Genomic DNA, 24,124 nt, shown 5'->3' on the forward strand with positions numbered 1-24,124 from the left:
AAAGATGCTAGCTCGCTATCCTATCCCTGCAGAGTTGAGTAACAAGTGGGAAACTCCACCACTGGTGGACTCTCATGTCGCCTGTCTTGTGGTGTCATCTACTCTGCTTGTCACCACTGTCACCTGACTGAAGGAACCGACAGATAAGCGTGTGGAGGGATGCCTGAAGTCTATTTACACTCTTACCAGTGCTGTACATAGACCTACTATGGCAGCCTCTTGGGCGGCAAAAGGAATTGAAGCATGGGTTCAGGCAATTGAGGATGAGCTACCTCAGGATTTTTCTGACACTGCCAGACAATATCTGTCGTATATCACCACAGCCTCTCACTATATACAGGAGGCGGCCTCTGATGCAGAGGTCATGGCGGCAAGGCATCTACTACGTCTATCCTGGCTCGCTGGATTCTGTGGTTGAGGTCCTGGAAAGTGGACCTGGACTCTAAAAAGTCCTTGGAGGTACTTCCTTTTAAGTGACATACTTTTTGGGGAGGATCTGAACAAGATTGTGACTGACTTGGCGAAGGCCAAGACTGCGTTTCTCCCATGTACTAATCCTTCTGCTCAGAAGGCTAAGAGTACCACTTTTCGTTCCTTTCGACCTTCAAGTAAAGCAAAAGGTCAGGCGTACCCGAGACAGGCTCGTGCTTCCAAAACCACAAAGCTCAAATCTAAACAATCCTGGGCCGCCCGTCAGCCTGCTTCCAAACAAGAGAAGCCTGCTGCATGTTGGGGCAGGCCTCCCCCTGGGGGACCCCAGGGTGTGAGGCTGACTTCTGCAGTTCGCCCAGGCCTGGTTAAAGACCACTTCAGACGCCTGGGTGCGGGAAGTTGTCTGTCACGGGTATGCAATCTCTATCAAGAGACGTCCCCCACGCCAGTTCTGTTCAACGGTTATCCCCTCGGATCCGTTGAAAGTGCAAGCTCTACACCTGGTTGTACAATTCCTCCTGGAAACAGAAGTGGTAGTGCCGGTACCTCTGTCCCAGAGAGGCAGGGGATATTATTCGACCCTGTTTTTAGTTCTGAAGCCGAATGTGTCTTTCTGGTCTATCCTCAACCTCAAATCATTGAACGGGTTTGTACGAGTGTCCAAATTCCGTATGGAAACTCTGCGCTCTATTGTGCTGGCCATGGAACCCGAGGACTATATGGTATCCCTGGACATACAGGATGCTTACCTGCACATACCTATTGCCATTTTGCATCAGCAATATCTGCGGTTTTCTATTGGCAACCTTCATTTTCAGTTCCAAGCTCTGCTATTTGGATTGGCCACGACACCTCGGATTTTCACCAAGGTCATGGCCGTGATGACGGCTTTCCTCCGTCGTCAGGGAATCAGGATCCTGCTGTATCTGGACGACTTGCTGATTCTGGCGAACTCCCAAGATGTCCTCAGTCAACTGGAGATGTCGGTCCAATTCCTACAAGCCCACGGGTGGCTCATCAATTGGAAGAAGTCCTCGCTGGTCCTTGCTCAGAGCATGGTGCACTTGGGGGTGCTGCTGGACCCACACAGCCAAAGACTGTTTCTGTATCCGTAGAAGGTCCTGAAACTTCAGGAAAAGATCAGATGCTTCCTCTCTCGCTAGAGAGTGTCGATACACTCGGCAATGCAAGTACTAGGCCTCATGGTGTCGGCTTTTTTACCTGAATAAATGTATCTATATTCTGCTATTCTGCTATGCTGTCTATCTAGCAGTTGTGCAGTAAGTGCTGCAGTGGGGCTTTGTCCTGAGAAACACTCAGGAGGACAGAAGGGACAGAGTTGAGAGATAGAGACAGACAGGGGGGACAGGAGGAACTTAGATGACAGAACGAGAGACAGACAGACAGGGGTAGAGGAGAAACTAGAGGGCCGTATTCACGGGCCGATTCTCTCCCCCTTCTCAGCACAGCGCGATGTGTGCTGATCGTGCGGGGGGGGGAGGGGCGCACGTTTCACCTAGCGGGTGAAGTGAGCGACCTGCATGCAGGCCAATCTAGCACCAGCGATAGCGATGCACGGGGCTGCGCATCGCTATTGCTGTGAGGGGTACATACGGAGTGATCGCTGCTTAAAATCTAAGCCATCTAGTCAGATGGCTTAGATTTTAAGCAGCGATCGCTCTGTGAGTACCCCCCTTAAGACAACAGAGTGAGATAGAGACAGATAAGGGGGATGTGGGGAAAGAAATAGGAAGACAGTTATAAAAAATAAACCCTGGCAATGATATCTAGTGATCCAGCAATCGATGATTTCAGAATACTAATAATTCTAATGAGCAGCTTTTGAATAATAAGAAGACAAGTTGCAGGGGATAGCTGTGTTTGAATACAGTGTGGGCATACAGAACAGAGAGCTTAGTTCAGACTGCAGCGATCGGAGTGTGAAGCCCTTTGGGGAGTGGGCGCACTGCGCTTGCGCACCCCGTGAAGCCCAGTGAGATTCTAAATCAAATCTGGGCTGCGATCACCTCTGCCTGATTGACAGGCAGAGGCGGTCGTGGGGCGGGAGGGGTCGCGGTTGGACAGCGCAGGCGTGTCCGGACCGTTGTGGGGGCGGGCCGTGACAGCTGCATGATGTCACACGCAGCTGCTGTGACCCAGTACGCGGCGGGTAGCCGCCTGACAGTGCATCTAGGGAGAAATTTGGCGGGTTCAAAAGCAACACCGTCACGCGATGCTCTTGCACCTGTGTGGGGGAGGAGGGGGGGGGGCTTTGACAGGGCCTGACATGCGGGGTGGACTAGCCCTGTGCTGGGCGTCCCACCGCATGTCAGAGAAACTGATCGTAGATGTGATAAATTTAGCACGTCTACGATCAGATCTGAATTACCCCCAGCGTTTTAACTAGAACGCTCAGGGAGAGCATGCAGAAATCCTTAAAGTGGCCCCTATTTTATAAAGGACTGTCATTATCTTAAGAATTGTTTCTACTTATTTTTTTTAGTCTTTTTAAATGTAGAAGTGTCCCTGTGATTTCTTTCAGATTGGCGTGCAGTACAAGTTTCTCAAGCCAAGCAGAAAGGTAATACTGACAAGCCTGGTAGCAGGAGGTGCACAGATTCTGCAATTTACAGATACCAATGTTTATATATGACATGTCCATACTTGAATTGCTTGATATGAAGTTCTTGCTTTGTGGTCAGTGCACTGCAGATTATGGTAAATGATGGGAACTGACTCTTGCACAGGTTGGGTACGGGGTCCTGGAGGTCAGAATACCGATGCAGGGTCTTCGCTCGCCTAAGGTTCTATTCCCACTCCATGGGTGTCATGGACACCCAGAAGTGGGAATAGCTGTGGCGGCGCTGCCGGCATTCTGGCGGTCGGGACCCCGGCGTCTGTATTCTGACCGCCGGAATCCTGACTACATCTTCTCTTGCACCAACCATCATCACACTCACATTCCCAATTCACTTTTCATCATTTTGACACACGTATCTCCATCACCAAGACTGGGTTCTAAGCGGTCTACTTACTAAGCCTTGGATGGAGATAAAGTGGACAAAGTACCAACCAACCATCTCCTGTCATTTTTCAAACACAGCCTGTAACATGGCAGTTAGGAGCTGATTAGCTGGGACTTTATCTCCATCCAATTTACCTCCATCCAAGGCTTAGTAAATAGGCCAAGAGAGATAAAGTGGACGGAGATAAAGTACCAACCAATCAGCTCCTAACTGCCGTGTCACAGGCTGTGTTTGAAAAATGACAGTTAGGAGCTGATTGGCTGGTACTTTATTTCTGTCCACTTTATCTCCATCCAAGTAAATAGACCCCTAAGTTCTTTTCTGTCACCTATATACTGTAGCTGTAAAACAATCTCTGGGTATACTTTATCTGATGCAGCAAGTTGCATAATGCTACCAATGGGGGAGTTCAAAAGCCTCCTTAAATGTGGAATCCCTTTATGCAATTACCTCCTGCAAAAAGAACAGTAAGTCACAGAAAGTGCAGCTTGCACAAAGCTTATACTACAAAACATTTGTCATTGTGTCGCTATTTGTGATGACATCTTGCAACACAACCTTCGTAATTGTACGGGATCACCGTCATGATCCTGGCAGTCAAAATGCAGACGCTGGAATCCCGACACAGGGCAGAATGCTGACTGGGATCACAATCCAGGCGTCGGCATCCCGACTCCCAGGATCCCAATCAACACACTGCCGGGACACAGGAGAGCTAAGGCGTGGGGGGGGAGCTTAGGCTTAGGCTGCTCGGGGAGAGCTAGGGTTAGGCTGCTGGCCAGAGGGGTTAGGTTTAAGCTGCTGGATGGGGGGAGTTAGGTTTAGGCGACCCCGGGGAGGGTTAGGGATAGGCTTATGCTGCGCAGGCTTATGCTGCGCGGGGGAGGGTTAGGTTTAGGCTGCGGGGAGGGAGGGTTCGGGGGCCATTGGGGGAAGGTAAGTATACGTACCTTCCCTCTGTCGGGATTCCCAATGTCGTGCTGCTGCAGCCGGTATACTTGCCCGCTGCATACTGACCGCCAGCATTTCCATCCCATCCCTAATTGTACATATATGGCAAAATAGACCAATCAATGAAACATTCAAATTATTTTTCTAATAAAAGACAACTAAGTACAATGGCTGTAATCGTACTGATGAGTGTAGGTGTCAGGATGCAATAAGGGCAGTAAGAATGATGGGATTTATTGGCAAGCAGAGCCTGCAATTAGAAACTGAAATATCTGAAAGAGCAAAAGGTAAATGAGACATCAGACTCGTTACCTAATTAACTGTTATTAATTGTTTTCATAGTGTCTGACAGTCTTGTTAAGTAAAAGGTTTTTATTACACTCTATACAGACTTAAAACATTACACCCCAACATGGCTTGACCTCTGGCCATGATCATAATACATCTATTACACCCTATACAGACATAGGACACTACACCCCCAACATGACCTGACCACTGGACATGACCATAATACATCTATTACACCCTATACAGACATAGGACACTACACCCCCAACATGACCTGACTACTGTACATGACCATAATACATCTATTACACCCTATACAGACATAGGACACTACACCCCCGACATGACCTGACTACTGTACATGACCATAATACATCTATTACACCATATACACTACACCCCCATCATGACCTGACCACTGTACATGACCATAATACATCTATTACACCCTATACAGACATAGGACACTACACCCCCAACATGACCTGACCACTGTACATAACCATAGTACATCTATTACACCATATACAGACATAGGACACTACACCCCAACATGACCTGACCACTGTACATAACCATAGTACATCTATTACACCATATACAGACATAGGACACTACACCCCCAACATGACCTGACCTCTGGCCATGATCATAATACATCTATTACACCCTATACAGACATAGGACACTACACCCCCAACATGACCTGACCACTGGACATGACCATAATACATCTATTACACCCTATACAGACATAGGACACTACACCCCCAACATGACCTGACCACTGTACATAACCATAGTACAGGTTGAGTATCCCTTATCCAAAATGCTTGGGACCAGAGGTATTTTGGATATGGGATTTTTCCGTATTTTGGAATAATTGCATACCATAATGAGATGTCATGGTGATGGGGCCCAAGTCTAAGAACAGAATACATTTATGTTACATATACACCTTATACACATAGCCTAAAGGTAATTTTAGCCAATATTTTTTATAACTTTTTGCATTAAACAAAGTGTGTCTACATTCACACAATTCATTTATGTTTCATATACACCTTATATACACAGCCTGAAGGTCATTTAATACAGTATTATTAATAACTTTGTGTATTAAACAAAGTTTGTGTACATTGAGCCATCAAAAAACAAAGGTTTCACTATCTCACTCTCACTCAAAAAAGTCCGTATTTCGGAATATTCCGTATTTCGGAATATTTGGATATGGGATACTCAACCTGTACATCTATTACACCATATACAGACATAGGACACTACACCCCAACATGACCTGACCACTGTACATAACCATAGTACATCTATTACACCATATACAGACATAGGACACTACACCCCCAACATGACCTGACCTCTGGCCATGATCATAATACATCTATTACACCCTATACAGACATAGGACACTACACCCCCAACATGACCTGACCACTGGACATGACCATAATACATCTATTACACCCTATACAGACATAGGACACTACACCCCCAACATGACCTGACCACTGTACATAACCATAGTACATCTATTACACCATATACAGACATAGGACACTACACCCCCAACATGACCTGACCACTGTACATGATCATAATACATCTATTACACCATATACAGACATAGGACACTACACCCCCAACATGACCTGACCACTGTACATGACCATAATACATCTATTACACCCTATATAGACATAGGACACTACACCCCCGACATGACCTGATCACTGTACATGATCATAATACATCTATTACACCCTATACAGACATAGGACACTACACCCCCAACATGACCTGACCACTGTACATGACCATAATACATCTATTACACCATATACACTACACCCCCAACATGACCTGACCACTGTACATGACCATAATACATCTATTACACCCTATACAGACATAGGACACTACACCCCCGACATGACCTGACTACTGTACATGACCATAATACATCTATTACACCATATACACTACACCCCCATCATGACCTGACCACTGTACATGACCATAATACATCTATTACACCCTATACAGACATAGGACACTACACCCCCAACATGACCTGACTATTGGACATGACCATAATACATCTATTACACTCTATACAGACATAGGACTCTACATACACAACATGGCCTGACCACTGTACATGACCATAATACATCTATTACACCCTATACACTACACCCCCAACATGACCTGACCATTGGACATGACCATAATACACTTCTATTACACCCTATACAGACATAAGACACTACACCCCCAACATGACCTGACCACTGTACATGACCATAATACATATATTACACCCTATACACTACATCACAACATGACCTGACCATTGGACATGACCATAATACATCTATTACACCCTATACAGACATAGGACACTACACCCCCAACATGACCTGATCACTGTACATGACCATAGTACATCTATTACACTATATACAGACATAGGACACTACACCCCAACATGACCTGACCACTGTACATGACCATAATACATCTATTACACCCTATACAGACATAGGACACTACATCCCCCAATGGTATAAGTATTTCCTTATGGTATAAGTGAGTGAAAAAACAAGTTGATCAGGTCATGTAGTGGAGTGTTTAGTTAGCAGTGGATGGTGAAAGGACCTCTTATTGAGATGATGAGTGGAGTTTGTAAACATATCTTCACTGGTATTATCCTTTGAATATACTGCAATATATCGTATGATTTCGGTGAGCATTGATGTCTATTTCTGCCTCCTCCCCAGCATGATGATTCCGGGGAATGTGGCTGGGGTGGCAAAGCAATTTCTTCGCTGTGTTTTTCACCAGTTGGCACCCAATGGCATTTTCTTGCAGCTGTTCCAGAGCAATATCAAAGGTAAGGTGCTCAAAGCTAGTCTGTCCTGAATGAGATGTCTGTGACCCGGATCCCCACTCACCGCTGTGCATGTTGTCATTTCCTATTTTACAGACAGCAGCTTTTTACGCACCTTAGCGGCGTCTCTCATGGATTTCAACGAGCTCAGTTCTTTCGCCGCCCTGAGCCAACTGCTGGAGGTAGGTTGCCAATTACACAGCAAAATGGAATAATCAAGTTAATTAAGACTGTTGTGTTAAATGGAATGAGGATATTCCTTCTGCAAAGAGTTATTTAAGTATTATAAAGTGATTAAGCTAACGTGTGCCTTTTCTCAGGGTATGAATAACAAGAAGAACTTGCCAGCTGGTGGCACAATGTTGCGCTGCTTGGAGAACATTGCTACATTCATGGAAGCCTTACCCATGGACTCCCCCAGTAATCTGTGGACCACCATCTGTAACCAGTTCCAGACCTTCTTCACAAAACTGCCTTCTGTTCTTCCACTCAAGGTAGAGAGAACAGAGCGTTCATCCATTGTGCTTGGAGCATGTACATCAGTGAGGAGCATCCAGATGATAGATCTACAGGAGTAAATTTACTAAAGGTTCTAAAAATGAAAAGTGGTGATGTTGCCCATAGCAACCAATCAGTTTCTGTCTATCATTTCTCTGTTGCATCCTACAAAATGATAGAATCTGATTGGTTGCTATGGACAACATCACCTTTTTTCATTTTTAGAACCTTTAGTAAATTTACCCCACAGTGCCTAGATCAGGAATTCCCAACCTCGGTCCTCAAGGCACACTAACAGTGCAGGTTTTAGTGATATCCAGGCTTCAGCACAGGACTTAATTAGTAGCTCAGTTATTTTGATTTAACCATCTGTGCTGGAGCCTGGATATCACTAACACCTGCACTGTTGGTGTGCCTTGAGGACCGTGGTTGGGAATGCCTGGTCTAGATAGTCATTCAATAGGTCAATAGGTCAACACTATATGGTCAACATGCATTAAGTTGACAGGGTCAAGAGGTCAACAGGTAAAAGATAGACGATGCTTAAGGTTGACAGGTACAAAGGGTTAAAGGGTTCAAAAGGTGGACAGGGCAATGGTCGACACAAGTTTTGGGGAGTTTTCACATATTTTTTGAATGATTTACCATCCACGTGGACTAAGATTGGGAATTGTAACCTGTGGCGAGCACAGTGGTAGTGGAGCGAGGCACCTTGCCGAAGTGTGGCGAGCAAGGTGAGTCTACTATACTATAATTGTGGTCCCATATCATGAAACATAGGCAATGGCACCAAAAAAACTTGTTGACCTTCTGACCCTGTTGACCTAATGCATGTTGACCGTGTGGGGTTGACTTAATGAATATCTAATTACTGTAGATATTTTATACCACACCTGGTTATGGAGGCATAACGGGCCTGGTCCAGAGCTGGACGCAAATGCTGATATTCACGGAGTTCAGCGATATTTTCTATTGTGCACACGCAAACATTCCTTAATTCTCCTACGGCACATGCATCCCAGAGCCTCCACCCACAATGGCGCAGTTGCATTTAATACGAAAGGTATCAGAAATGTTGTAGAAAAGTTCAGGGCTTTCCTGGGTGGTGACTGGAAGATGGCCAGAAATATGTGCAAAAATGGTCCAGTGGTAGTGTTATGGAAGTGTGGTGGGTGTGTCAGTGATAGCGGCTAGGTGCACAAGTGCAGGTATAGGAGGCCATAGTTAGACGGAGAAATTGCACATGTCAGGGCAGTAACTAGGAATGTGTGAGCAGTGCCGTTGTGTGCAGCACCATAGCTGCACCACGGTCCCTACAGTTGGCCTGGGTGCCTAGAACCGCATCTGGAAGCCAAGATCTCTGCTGCAGTGTCAACCAAAGACTTTTTTAGGTGCTCCAGACAGGCAACCTGCAGTCTCTGCAGCCCCCCGTCGTCATCCCCGTCCCTGGAAATGCTACACTTACCAGCACTGATAGTCCCCCCTCCCTTCACAGCATCCTGCCTCCACTGTGTCACCATTGGTTGCGGTATGGCCACGTGCAGTGTCGGACTGGGGGCGCATGAAGGGCCCGCTGGGGAATTGCAATGCTAGGGGCCCATGCTTAGAGGTAATAACAACATTGCACTGTAGAGAATACACCATAGTCCTGTGCAGTATAATGTATCATATACATAATGTATAATTCAAGTGCACAGTCTGGAACCTGATCCCTAAAGGAGGGGGTTTCCCCTGTGTCCCTGTGGGCCAGTCTGACCCTGGCCACAGGTGTGGTTGGCACAGGTTACTGTGCAGCTCTGTTATGGCACTGGCACCTGCCATATGGCTGGTGTAAGTTTTAATAGTGCGACTGATTGTGGCACCTAGAGGTGCACTGATGGTATTCAGGGCCGGTTCTACACCTTGTGTGCCCCCAGATTTGCCCCAAGTAGTTGTGCCCCCTGTAGCTATGCCCCCAGTAGTTGTGCCCCCTATAGCTATGCCCCCAGTAGATTTGCCCCAGTAGTTGTGCCCCGTCCCCTGTGCCCCCTGTTGCTTTGCCCCCAGTAGTTGTGCCCCCTGTCGCTGTGCCCCCAGTAGTTGTGCCCCCTGTAGCTATGCCCCCAGTAGATTTGCCCCAGTAGTTGTGCCCCCTATAGCTATGCCCCCAGTAGATTTGCCCCAGTAGTTGTGCCCCGTCCCCTGTGCCCCCTGTTGCTTTGCCCCCAGTAGTTGTGCCCCCTGTCGCTGTGCCCCCAGTAGTTGTGCCCCCTGTAGCTATGCTCCCAGTAGAGTAGTTGTGCCCTCTGTTGCTGTGCCCCCTGTTGCTTTGCCCCCAGTAGTTGTGCCCCCTGTCTCTGTGCCCCTTAGTAGCCACTTACAAACACAGAAATAAAAAAACAATACTTACCACTGCCCCGCTTCTGCTTCCCGAAAGCTGCTGCTGCTGCTCCGTCTGGCCTCCCGCGGCTCCTCTCTATGGGAGAGACGTCATGACGTCTCTCCCATAGCAGTGCCACACAGACACTAGAGGTCAATAATGACCTCTAGTGTCTGTCACTGGAGCCGGCTGCAGCGGACGCCCACACAGCCCACAGCGTCTGCTGCAGCCGGGGAGCGGGTAGGCGGCGGTGCCTGTGGGGTGACTGCGGCCGTGCCCCCAGGCCGCAGCGCCCCGGCGCATGCACTGCTTGCCCGCACCAAGAACCACTCCTGATGGTATTACAGTGTGTATAGACGCTCACAGTGGTCTACTCAGTCCTTGTACATTCAGATGGATGCTTATATACCATGGGAAGAGCCATACTTAACTACTCTCTCCCGGAAGCTGCGGAAGAATCCCAGTTTCTCTTATGTCCTAGAGGATGCTGGGGACTCCGTAAGGACCATGGGGTATAGACGGGCTCTGCAGGAGACATGGGCACTCTAAAGACTTTAGAATGGGCGTGCACAGGCTCCTCCCTCTATGCCCCTCCTCCAGACCTCAGTTAGATCCTGTGCCCAGAGGAGACTGGGTGCATTGCAGGGGAGCTCTCCTGAGTTTCTCTGAAATAGACTTTTTGTTAGTTTTTTTTATTTTCAGGGAGCACTGCTGGCAACAGGCTCCCTGCATCGTGGGACTGAGGAGAGAGAAGCAGACCTACTTAAATGATAGGCTCTGCTTCTTAGGCTACTGGACACCATTAGCTCCAGAGGGTCGGAACGCAGGTCTCACCCTCGCCGTTCGTCCCGGAGTCGCACCGTCGTCCTCCTCACAGAGCCGGAAGATAGAAGCCGGGTGAGTATTAAGAAGAAAAGAAGACTTCAAAGGCGGCAGAAGACTTCAGATCTTCACTGAGGTAACGCTGCGCGCCATTGCTCCCACACATTCACACACAGCGGGCACTGTAAGGGTGCAGGGCGCAGGGGGGGCGCCCTGGGCAGCAATAAAAACCTCAAGGGACACTGGCATATATAATAGATACTGCGGAGGCAGTATGTTAATAAACCCCCGCCAGTATAAATAATTTGAGCGGGACCGAAGCCCGCCGGTGAGGGGGCGGGGCTTGATCCTCCAGCACTAACCAGCGCCATTTTCTCCACATCACACTGCAGAGAAGCTGGCTCCCCGGACTCTCCCCTGCTGAACAAGGTTACAGAGGGCAAAAGAGAGGGGGGGTGGGCACATTTCATTGGCGCAGTGAGTGTATTTACACATATTTATATAAAAGCGCTGTACTAACTGGGATTTTATTCCAGTGTCCGGTGGCGCTGGGTGTGTGCTGGCATACTCTCTCTCTGTCTCTCCAAAGGGCCTTATTGGGGGACTGTCTCCAAATAGATATGTCCCTGAGTGTGTGGGGGTGTCGGTACGTGTGTCGGCATGTCTGAAGCGGAAGGCTCATCTAAGGAGGAGGTGGAGCAGATGATTGTGGTGTCTCCGTCGGCAACGCCGACACCTGATTGGTTGGACATGTGGAATGTTTTAAATGCAAATGTGACTTTATTACATAAAAGATTGGACAAAGCAGAGTCCAGGGAAAAAGCAGGGAGTCAATCCATGGCTTTGACTGTCACAGGGCCCTTCAGGGTCTCAAAAACGTCCCCTATCCCAAATAGCAGACACTGATACCGACATGGATTCTGACTACAGTGTCAACTACGATGATGCGAGGTTACACCCAAGGGTGGCCAAAAGTATTCATTATATGATTATTGCAATAAAAGATGTTTTGCATATCACAGATGACCCCTCTGTCCCTGACACGAGGGTCTGCATGTTTAAGGAAAAGAAACCTGAGGTAATCTTTCCCCCATCTCATGAGCTGAACGCGTTATTTGAAAAGGCTTGGGAAACTCCAGACAAAAAACTGCAGATTCCCAAGAGGATTCTTATGGCGTATCCTTTCCCTGCACAGGACAGGGTACGGTGGGAATCCTCGCCCAGGGTGGACAAGGCTTTAACGCGCTTGTCCAAGAAGGTGGCGCTGCCGTCCCCAGACACGGCAGCCCTCAAGGATCCTGCTGATCGCAGACAGGAAACTACCTTGAAATCTATTTATACACATACGGGTGCTTTACTCAGAACGGCAATAGCATCGGCTTGGGTTTGTAGCGCAGTAGCAGCTTGGACAGATACCTTGTCAGCTGACATTGATACCCTAGATAGGGATACCATTTTATTGACCTTAGGTCACATTAAAGACGCAGTCTTATATATGAGAGGCGCTCAGAGAGACGTTGGGCTGCTAGGTTCGAGAGCCAACGCCATGGCGATTTCTGCTAGGCGAGCCCTGTGGACCCGCCAATGGACGGGTGATGCCGACTCAAAGACGCATATGGAAGTTTTGCCTTACAAGGGTGAGGTTTTATTTGGGGAAGGTCTTGCGGACCTGGTTTCCACAGCTACCGCGGGTAAATCTACTTTTTTGCTTTATGTTCCCCCACAGCAAAAGAAAATTCCACAATATCAGATGCAGTCCTTTCGGTCGCATAAGTCCAGTAGAGGTAAGGGAAGAGGGAAAAGAATGCCTGCTACGGCTAGTTCCCAGGAGCAGAAGTCCTCCCCGGCTTCTACTAAATCCACCGCATGACGCTGGGGCTCCACTGAGGGAGTCCGCGCTGGTGGGGGCACGTCTTCGTCTCTTCAGCCAGGTCTGGGTTCTGTCAGACGTGGATCCTTGGGCGATGGAAATTGTATCCCAAGGCTACAAACTGGAATTCGAAGAGGTGCCTCCTCGCCGATTTTTCAAGTCGGCTTTGCCAGCTTCTCCCCCAGAGAGGGAAATAGTTTTAGCGGCAATTCAAAAGCTGTGTCAACAGCAAGTGATTATCAAGGTTCCCCTAGTCCAACAGGGGAAAGGGTACTATTCAACCCTGTTTGTGGTCCTGAAACCGGATGGCTCGGTCAGACCCATTCTGAATCTAAAATCCCTAAACCTGTACTTGAAAAAGTTCCAATTCAAGATGGAATCGCTCCGGGCAGTGATCTCCAGCCTGGAAGAGGGGGATTTTATGGTGTCACTAGACATAAAGGATGCATACCTTCATGTCCCCATATATCCTCCTCATCAGGCGTACCTGAGATTCGCTGTACAGGACTGTCATTACCAGTTTCAGACGTTGCCGTTTGGGCTTTCCACGGCCCCGAGGATTTTCACCAAGGTAATGGCGGAAATGATGGTGCTCCTGCGCAGGCAGGGAGTCACAATTATCCCGTACTTGGACGATCTTCTGATAAAAGCGAGATCGAGAGATCAATTGCTGGAAAGCGTGTCGCTCTCCCTGAGAGTGCTGCAACAGCACGGTTGGATTCTAAATCTACCAAAGTCACAATTGATTCCAACGACTCGGCTATCATTCTTAGGCATGATTCTGGACAGAGAACAGGAGAGGGTTTTTCTCCCAATGGAAAAAGCCCATGGTCAGAGACCTGCTAAAACCAAAAAGAGTGTCAGTTCATCAATGCACTCGAGTTCTGGGGGAAATGGTGACGGCCTACGAGGCCATCTCCTTCGGCAGATTCCATGCGAGGACATTTCAGTGGGACCTTCTGGACAAGTGGTCAGGGTCCCATCCACAAATACATCAGAAAATAAGCCTGTCCCCCAGGGCCAGGGTGTCTCTCCTGTGGTGGCTGCAGAGTACTCACCTTCTAGAGGGTCGCAGGTTCGGCATTCAAGACTGGGTTCTGGTGACCACGGACGCGAGCCTCCGAGGATGGGGAGCAGTCACGCAAGGAAGAAATTTTCAGGGACTATGGTCAAGCCAGGAGGCTTGTCTACACATCAACGTACTGGAATTGAGGGCCATATACAACGGCCTACGACAGGCGGAGAATCTTCTACGCAACCTACCGGTTCTGATTCAATCAGACAACGTCACAGCCGTGGCTCAGGTAAACCGCCAAGGCGGGACAAGGAGCAGAGTGGCAATGGCGGAAGCCACCAGGATTCTTCGCTGGGCGGAAAATCACGTAAGCGCTCTGTCAGCAGTCTTCATTCCGGGAGTGGACAACTGGGAAGCAGACTTCCTCAGCAGACACGATCTCCATCCAGGAGAGTGGGGACTTCATCAAGAAGTTTTTGCAGAGATAACAAGTCATTGGGGAATTCCTCAAATAGACATGATGGCGTCACGCCTCAACAAGAAGCTTCGGAGGTATTGTGCCAGGTCAAGGGACCCGCAGGCAGTAGTGGTAGACGCCCTGGTGACACCATGGGTGTTTCCGTCGGTCTATGTGTTTCCTCCTCTTCCTCTCATCTCAAAAATATTGAGAATCATAAGACGAAAAAGAGTGCAGACAATACTCATTGTTCCAGATTGGCCTCGAAGGGCCTGGTATTCAGATCTTCAGGAAATGCTCACAGAAGTTCCGTGGTCTCTTCCTCTCAGGGAGGACCTGTTGCAGCAGGAGCCCTGCGTGTTCCAAGACTTACCGCGGTTACGTTTGACGGCATGGCGGTTGAACACCGTATCCTAGCTGGGAAAGGTATTCCGGAGGAAGTCATCCCTACTCTGATAAAGGCTAGGAAGGAGGTGACGGCGAAACATTATCACCGTATCTGGAGAAAGTATGTATCTTGGTGTGAAGCCAAGAATGCTCCTACGGAAGATTTCCATCTGGGCCGTTTTCTCCACTTTCTACAGACAGGAGTGGATATGGGCCTAAAGTTAGGCTCCATTAAGGTACAGATTTTGGCCCTGTCTATTTTCTTTCAGAAGGAATTGGCTTGTCTCCCAGAAGTCCAGACTTTTGTAAAGGGAGTGCTGCACATCCAACCTCCTTTTGTGCCCCCAGTAGCACCATGGGACCTTAACGCGGTGTTACGTTTCCTTAAATCTCACTGGTTTGAACCTCTTCAAACGGTTGAATAAAAATTTCTCACTTGGAAGGTGGTCATGTTGTTGGCCTTGGCATCTGCAAGGCGGGTGTCCGAATTGGCGGCTTTGTCTCACAAAAGCCCCTATCTGATTTTCCATGTGGATAGAGCAGAGTTGAGGACTCGTCCTCAATTTTTGCCTAAGGTGGTTTCATCGTTTCATATGAACCAACCTATTGTGGTCCCTGTGGCTACGGGTAACTTGGAGGATTCCAAGTCCCTGGATGTAGTCAGGGCCTTAAAAATTTATGTAGCCAGGACGGCTCGGGTTAGGAAAACAGAGGCACTGTTTGTCCTGTATGCAGCCAACAAGGTTGGCGCTCCTGCTTCTAAGCAGACTATTGCTCGCTGGATCTGTAACACGATTCAGCAGGCTCATTCTATGGCTGGATTGCAGTTACCAAATTCGGTAAAAGCCCATTCCACTAGAAAGGTGGGCTCTTCTTGGGCGGCTGCCCGAGGTGTCTCGGCTTTACAGCTTTGCCGAGCAGCTACTTGGTCGGGTTCAAACACCTTTGCAAAATTCTACAAGTTTGATACCCTGGCTGATGAGGACCTCATGTTTGCTCAATCAGTGCTGCAGAGTCATCCGCACTCTCCCGCCCGGTCTGGAGCTTTGGTATAATCCCCATGGTCCTTACGGAGTCCTCAGCATCCTCTAGGACGTAAGAGAAAATAAGATTTTAAACCTACCGGTAAATCTTTTTCTCCTAGTCCATAGAGGATGCTGGGCGCCCGTCCCAGTGCGGACATATTTCTGCAAGGCTTGTATATAGTTGTTGCTTACATAAGGGTTGTGTTACAGTTAAGATCAGTCTTTGGCTGATGCTGTTTTGTTCATACTGTTAACTGGTTGCGTATATTCCATGTTATACGGTGTGGATGGTGTGGGCTGGTATGAATCTTGCCCTTAGATTAACAAAAGTCCTTTCCTCGTACTGTCCGTCTCCTCTGGGCACAGTTTCTCTAACTGAGGTCTGGAGGAGGGGCATAGAGGGAGGAGCCAGTACACACCCATTCTAAAGTCTTTAGAGTGCCCATGTCTCCTGCGGAGCCCGTCTATACCCCATGGTCCTTACGGAGTCCCCAGCATCCTCTACGGACTAGGAGAAAAAGATTTACTGGTAGGTTTAAAATCTTATTTTTTCAGATAGTACTCCGGGCCCCCAGGAGAGTGCATGGATCTCCCGCATCCCTCCGACTTGCAAGTCGCAGATCCATATAAAGGGGACAGAGCAAAAATGGAGCAAATTGCTTTGTTTTAGCCTGTCCCCTTCCCACCATTTGCTGCAACTGGGAAGGGGCCTAGTGATGTCAAGAGCCCAGACCCACCTCTGCAGCACCCAGCTACATCTCCTTTCTGGACTACTCCCAGAGAGGAGACAAATATAGTAGGCAAGTAGTATGAGAAGGGCTGATATTAGCATTTGCATAACGCTGCAGATGTGACGCATAAGCTGGCGCAGCAGCCTCCTCCTCTTAATCAGGCCCAGTAAGCACTTACTTGTTCAAGACATGCTGAGAAAACTTAAACTGCAGTACCATTTGAAGCCTCCAGGTGGTGGCGGTGGTGGTGAAAAAAAACTTTTATTTGATGCAGTAGTTACAATATACAATTTAGTTTGCAGACTAAACTATGGACAGATTACATGTACTATTCTTGTGTGTGTAACATGAATGACCTATGCTATAATGAAAATGTGTTACAGTGCATCCGGAAAGTATTCACAGCGCTTCACTTTTTTCACATTTTGTTATGTTAGAGCCATATTCCAAAATGGAATAAATTAATTTTTCCCTCAAAATTCTACACACAATACCCCATAATGACAACGCAAAAAAAGTTTTTTGAGATTTTTGCAAATTTATTAAAAATAAAAAAAACTACAAAATCACATGTACATCAGTATTCACAGCCTTTGCCATGAAGCTCAAAATTGAGCTTGGTGCATCCTGTTTCCACTGATCATCCTTGAGATGTTCCTACAGCTTAATTGGAGTCCTCCTGTGGTAAATTCAGTTGATTTGACATGATTTGGAAAGGCACACACCTGTCTATATAAGGTCCCACACTTGACAGTGCATGCCTGGGCACAAACCAAGCATGAAGTCAAAGGAATTGTCTGTAGACCTCCAAGACAGAATTGTCTCGAAGCACAAATCTGGGGAAGGGTACAGAAAAATATCTGCTGCTTTGAAGATCCCAATGAGCACAGTGGCATCCATCATCCGTAAATGGAAGAAGTTCGGAACCACCAGGACTCTTCCTAGAGCTGGCCGGCCGTCTAAGCTGAGCGATCGGGGGAGAAGGGCCCTAGTCAGGGAGGTGACCAAGAACCTGATGGTCACTCTGTCAGAGCTACAGCATTCCACTGTGAAGAGAGGAGAACCTTCCAGAAGGACAACCATCTCTACAGCAATCCACCAATCAGGCCTGTATGGTAGAGTGGCCAGACGTAAGCCACTCCTTAGTAAAAAAGCACATGGCAGCCCGCCTGGAGTTTGGCGAAATAGATCTGAAGGACTCTCAGACCATGATAAAATTCTCTGGTCTGATTAAACAGAGATTGAACTCTTTGGCGTGAATGCCAGACGTCATGTTTGGAGGAAACCAGGCACCGCTCATCACCAGGCCAATACCATCCCTACAGTGAAGCATGGTGGTGGAAGCATCATGCTGTGGGGATGTTTTTCAGCGGCAGGAACTGGGAGACTAGTCAGGATAGAGGGAAAGATGAATGCAGCAATGTACAGAGACATCCTGCATGAAAACCTACTCCAGAGAGCTCTTGACCTCAGACTGGGGCGACTGTTCATCTTTCAGCAGGACAATGACCCTAAGCACACAGCCAAGATATCAAAGGAGTGGCTTCAGGACAACTGTGTGAATGTCCTTGAGTGGCTCAGCCAGAGCCTAGACTTGAATCCGATTGAACATCTCTGGAGAGATCTGAAAATGGCTGTGCACCAACCTGATGGAGCTTGAGAGGTGCTGCAAAGAGGAATGGGCGAAACTGCCCAAAGACAGGTGTTGCAAGCTTGTGGCATCATATTCAAAAAGACTTGAGTCTGTAATTGCTGCCAAAGGTGCATCAACACAGTATTGAGCAAAGGCTGTGAATACTTATGTATATGTGATTTCTTAGTTGTTGTTTTTTAATAAATTTGCAAAAACCTCAAATAATTTTTCTTCACGTTGTCATTATGGGGTATTGAGGGTCATTCCGAGTTGATCGCTAGCTGCCGTTGTTCGCTGCGTAGCAATCAGTGAATAAAATGGCTAATCTGCGCATGCGTGTGCACCGCAGTGTGCACGCGCGTCATACGGGTACGAAGTCCTTTACTGTTTTGCACTGGTTCCAGCAACAATTCCAATCGCACAGCCGTTTGCAAGGAGATTGACAGGAAGAGGGCATTTCTGGGAGTCAACTGACCGTTTTCTGGAAGTGTTTGGAAAAACGCAGGCATGGCCGGGCGTTTGCTGGGTGGGTATCGGACGTCATTACCGTGTCATTCGTCGCAGTAATCATCGCACAGGATAAGTAACTACAGGGCTGGTCTTGTTTTGGACAAAATGTGTTTGCAGGCGCTCTGCTGCACAGGCGTTCACACTCCTGGAAAGCGAAAATACATTCCCCCGTGGGCGGCAACTATGCATTTGCACAGCTGCTAAAAACTGCTAGCGAGCGATCAATTCGGAATGACCCCCATTGTGTGTAGAATTTTGAGGGGAAAAATGAATTTATTGCATTTTGGAATAAGGCTGTAACATAACAAAATTTGGAAAAAGTGAAGCGCTGTGAAAACTTTCTGGATGCACTGTATATTATGACAAAAAGTAACCATAGATTTTCTACTGTGATTCGCACAGTGCTTTAACCCTTACATTTACAATCTTTCCCAACAAATTCCTGTTCTGGTACCTGCTCATTGTATAGACACAATCATGCGTGTTGTATAACAGAGTCCCTATTCTCCTCCACAGTGCACCTTAGACTCCAGTCTGCGGATAATGATTTGTCTTTTGAAGATCCCAACATCTAACGCCACCCGGGTAAGTGGAGACGGATGGAGAGTTATTTATGATGTTGGGCTGATATTGGATTGATATTTTTCCATGACTGTGATATGCTGGTCAGGTATGTTCATGCCTACCGCTCGGCACTGGGGAAGGCTTAGCGCAGCATCCATGCTGCAGAGCCAAATCTCCCCTTCCAATGTTTATAACTCATTTAATTTCTTGGATGGTGAAGACGGGTCCATCGGGTGGTGGGTGGTTTTATTGGATACAGGGTTACCTGGTCGTTTCGGAATGTGCAGCGGTGGGTTGGTGCATCCAGTGTGTGTGTTTGTGTGTGTGTGTGTGTGCGCGGGGATCTCAGTGTGTGTGTAGCATCCAGTGCGTGTGTATGTGTGTGTAGCACCCAGTATGTGTATGTGTGTGGGGTACTCAGTGTGTGTGTGTTTGTTTGTGTGTGCGTGTGTGTGTGTGTGCAGGGATCTCAGTGTGTGTGTAGCATCCAGTGTGTGTGTATGTGTGTAGCACCCAGTATGTGTATGTGTATGTGTGTGGGGTACTCAGTGTGTATGTGGCACTCAGAGTGTGTGTGTGTGTGTGTGTGTGTGTGTGTGTGTGTGTGTGTGTGTGCAGGGATCTCAGTGTGTGTGTAGCATCCAGTGTGTGTGTATGTGTGTGTAGCACCCAGTATGTGTATGTGTGTGGGGTACTCAGTGTGTATGTGGCACTCAGTGTGTGTGTGTGTGTGTGTGTGTGGCACTCAGTGTGTGTGTGTGTGCGGGGATCTCAGTGTGTGTGTAGCATCCAGTGCGTGTGTATGTGTGTGTAGCACCCAGTATGTGTATGTGTGTGGGGTACTCAGTGTGTGTGTGTGTGTGTGTGTGTGTGTGTGTGTGGCACTAAGTGTGTGTGTGTGTGTATCCAGGGATCTCAGTGTGGGTGTAGCATCCAGTGTGTGTGTATGTGTGTAGCACCCAGTATGTGTATGTGTGTGGAGCACCCAGTGTGCATGTGGCACTCAGAGTGTGTGTGTGTGTGTGTGTGTGTGTGTGTGTGTGTGTGTGTCACACACAGACTGTGCAAATAATTTTATTCTAACAGGAAGGCCCTAGGGGGCGGGGCTAGAGGCTTGGGATCCTTTGGGGGGGAGTGAGTTCCGCCACCTCTCTAGGACCACTTTAAGCAGTGTATAAGGGGCGGTATTGCTCACATGCTCTATCCGCCATACCCAGATTCTGTGATAAAATGAATGAGCGTAACACTGTTTTCCAGAAATATGAAAGTGCTGATCCTTATATCTCTAATTACAGAGTTTGCTAGAACCATTCTCCAAGCTCCTGAGTTTTGTCCTTCAGAATGGGGTGTTCACCCTGGCATATCTTGTTGAGCTCTGTGGGCTGTGTTACCGAGCGTTCACCAAGGTAGGTCACATCTGGATTACTTCTGATTTACCTACAGGTCTCCTCATCATTTCTTGGGGCTTAGGCGGATGCCTAGAGGCAGCACAACACAATGTTTATGTTAATTCTAATTCTACAGATGTGTCCATATAATCACCTTTGCTGACATTGTACCAGATAGCACGCTTTCATTAAATATGGGTAGGGCACTTTTGTATGCGTCTAAGTCGTGATTTGAGCGGGTGCGCCATGCGTATGTAGACCTAGCGATTGCTGAACTACATGAACATTGGAATTGTGTGCGTTTTGTGTGGAATTCTGAATCGGGACCTCTGACTCTTAGAAACGGGAAATTTAGCATAAAAGAGCTTCTCTTTTAATTGATTGAAACTTGTAACCATAAATACAGATGTGTCCTCATACATCTTGCTTCAATATGCCACGTAGCGGGAGATGCCTGGCGTGTGTGAGCCGACTGGTCCTGTGCAACTCCTTTAGCGTTGAGTGTCTTTATTTGCCGAAAATGCATCTTATTCACACCGCGAATAACACATACAAGCAGACTCTGCTGATTAAAATGATATGCGGCATGCCTATTCTCTGTGCGAACACGCCTGTATCTGCATACAAAATTCTACATAGCGTAGCGTTTCGTATACAGATACAGCCATCTCATTTTAATTGGCAAAGCTGCTTATGCGTCTTATTAGCATCATTTTGCGAAGCAGTGTTTAACGTGCAGGGAGCACTGTTTAACGTGCAGGGAGGTTAGATGATGTGCGTGGACACATCTGTACAAGGCATGAACTCCTAAGGAATAAAGTGAATAGAGGTGAGTTTGTGTACAACTATGACTAGAGACACTGGTGTCTCTGTCTGCGGGTGCCACTGCCAAACACGCCTGCGCAATGCACCTGAGGTTCATCTGTATATCACACTTTTTAGGTTGTTTGCTCATTAATATTTGTTTTACAATCCACTGTTTCACGTACTACTGATTAAAAAGAAATCCAGTATTATTGATTTTATTTTTTTAGTATGCTTTACATAACACCAAGACATAGCAAAGAGATTGTTTATTTACCTTCAGAGAGTGTTTATTTTACTTTGTCTCTGCCAGTGGAGCTTACAATCTAATTTCCTGAACATGGGCTAATGTAGGGCCTGAGTTGGGTTATAATGCTGCCACTACTGTGATCCTGTACGCAGTGCTATAATATGTAAATACTAGCTTAAGCCTGTGCCGCATGTTCAGAGTGAGATGGAATGTGCAAAAACGTGAAACGCCCACTTCACTAATCTTAGCCGTGAGCAGATGCACTGGCTGATCCGTGCAATCCACCATCAGTGATACATCGCTCCAACATCAACAGCTAGAGTAAGCCCCGGACTGCGCTGGTTCAGCTGTGTAACTTTCAGCACATACGGCCACTGTGGCAGCTGTACTGTGATAGAGAACGCAGCTGCATGCACAAGTATGCCCATCACAATCCCTTTGCACTCCCACAACACAGCCTCTTTGTGCGTTTAATTTCTCTCATATCATTGTAATGCAGTATGCAACTGCGTTCACTGTCGCAAATGTGGGTCGTGCATGCGCAGTAAGGGTTTACGAGGATTTTTTGCGCATGCGCTGTAGCAAAACATCGGCCAGCTGCAGAAACATTGGCACTAAATCCAACTCTGAATCAGGTCCTTAGTCAGAAGTCCGTAAACCTCACAGTATTTTTTGGGATTGTGGGAGGAAACCAGAGCACCCTGAGGAAACCCTCAATGAGAAGCTAGAAACGCAGCGCAAATCGTGTCCTAGGTAGAACTGAACCAAAGGCAGCATCAGTGATAATAGTAATAATATATTAATATAATAATAACCACTGTGTCTCTGTGACTTCACTTTAGATCACTATATACCACAGGTTCTCAAACTCAGTCCTCAGGACCCCACAAGGTGCATGTTTTGCAGGTCTCCTCACAGAATAACAAGTGAAATAATTAGCTCCACCTGTGGTCCTTTTAAAATGTGTCAGTGAATAATGAATACACCTGTGCACCTGCTGGGTTACCTGCAAAACATGCACTGTGTGGGGTCCTGAGGGCCGAGTTTGAGAACCACTGGTCTAGAGCACAGGTTCTCAAACTCGGTCCTCAGGACCCCAAACGGTTCATGTTTTGCAGGTCACATGTACATTTTTAAAATGTGACAGTTGGTGATACACAGTGCAGCTGCTGGGTGACATGGAAAACGTGAACCGTGAGGGGTCCTGTGGACCGAGTTTGAGAACCACTGGTCTAGAGCACAGGTTCTCAAACTCGGTCCTCAGGACCCACACAGTGCATGTTTTGCAGGTCTCCTCACCAGAGCCGGATTAAGGGGGGAGCTCCGGGGGTATGTACCCCTGGGCCCCACGCTGTGAGAGGGCCACCCGCCGCAGATCGGATCTCTATTACCGATCCGATCTGCGACGCTGCTTACCCCACTGACAGCCGTCAAGCAGCCGCCAGCACTGCAGACGGCTCAGCTGTTCAATGAGAAGTGATTCTGCAGCCTGCGGCTCCGTGACTGGATGGAGCGCAGGCTGCAGGGGAAGGAGGAGGGGTCCTGGACGTGCCTCGGCGCGGGTAGAGGACGGAGGTTGAAGTACCTGGTGGAGGAGAGAGAGGAACGGGCTCTGCTCCTGTTCACGTCGTCAGCACAACAGTGCAAAAGTAAGAAAGGCTGCCTGAACTTTCTTTTATGCTACTTACAGTTTAAGTTATATATATATATATATATATATATATTTATATTGTGTGTGTGTGTGTGTGTGTGTGTGTGTGTGTGTGTGTGTGTGTGTGTGTATAGCAATGGTGCTCAATGGTCTCACAATCCGCTAATAAAAGACAGCAGTCATGGCATTTTGCGACGTTTCGGGCATTTAATACCCGTCGTTAGGCAACATGTAGTGGTTGCCCGAAGACGGCCATTAAACGCCCAAAATGTTGCAAAATGCCATGACTGCTGTCTTTTATTAGCGGATAGTGAGACCATTGAGCGACATTTGTTCGGTTTGTGTATGCTACATATGCTAATAGGCACCGTGGCAGATGGATCTGTGATTGGGAATGCCAGCTGATCGGAACACACACACACACATATATATATATATATATATATATATATATATATATGTGTGTGTTATGATTTTAATTTTAGACCTTAGGCCCCCCTTGTTTTACGTACCCCGGGCCCCCCGAAGCCTTAATCCGGCTCTGCTCCTCAC

General features: G+C 47.6%; 1 protein-coding gene across 1 annotated transcript in view; it reads left to right on the forward strand.

The window, feature by feature from the left end:
* Positions 1-24,124, forward strand: part of UNC79 (unc-79 homolog, NALCN channel complex subunit) — a 438,710-nt gene that overhangs the window by 233,444 nt on the left and 181,142 nt on the right. The window contains exons 38-43 of the mRNA XM_063947577.1: positions 2,975-3,013; positions 7,499-7,611; positions 7,705-7,790; positions 7,929-8,102; positions 19,432-19,500; positions 20,775-20,885. Of these exons, the coding sequence (XP_063803647.1) occupies positions 2,975-3,013; positions 7,499-7,611; positions 7,705-7,790; positions 7,929-8,102; positions 19,432-19,500; positions 20,775-20,885 (592 nt within the window). The remainder of the gene's footprint in view (positions 1-2,974; positions 3,014-7,498; positions 7,612-7,704; positions 7,791-7,928; positions 8,103-19,431; positions 19,501-20,774; positions 20,886-24,124) is intronic.

This window comes from Pseudophryne corroboree, chromosome 12 (assembly GCF_028390025.1).
Source record: "Pseudophryne corroboree isolate aPseCor3 chromosome 12, aPseCor3.hap2, whole genome shotgun sequence".
In the NCBI taxonomy this organism is placed as follows: Eukaryota; Metazoa; Chordata; class Amphibia; order Anura; family Myobatrachidae; genus Pseudophryne; species Pseudophryne corroboree.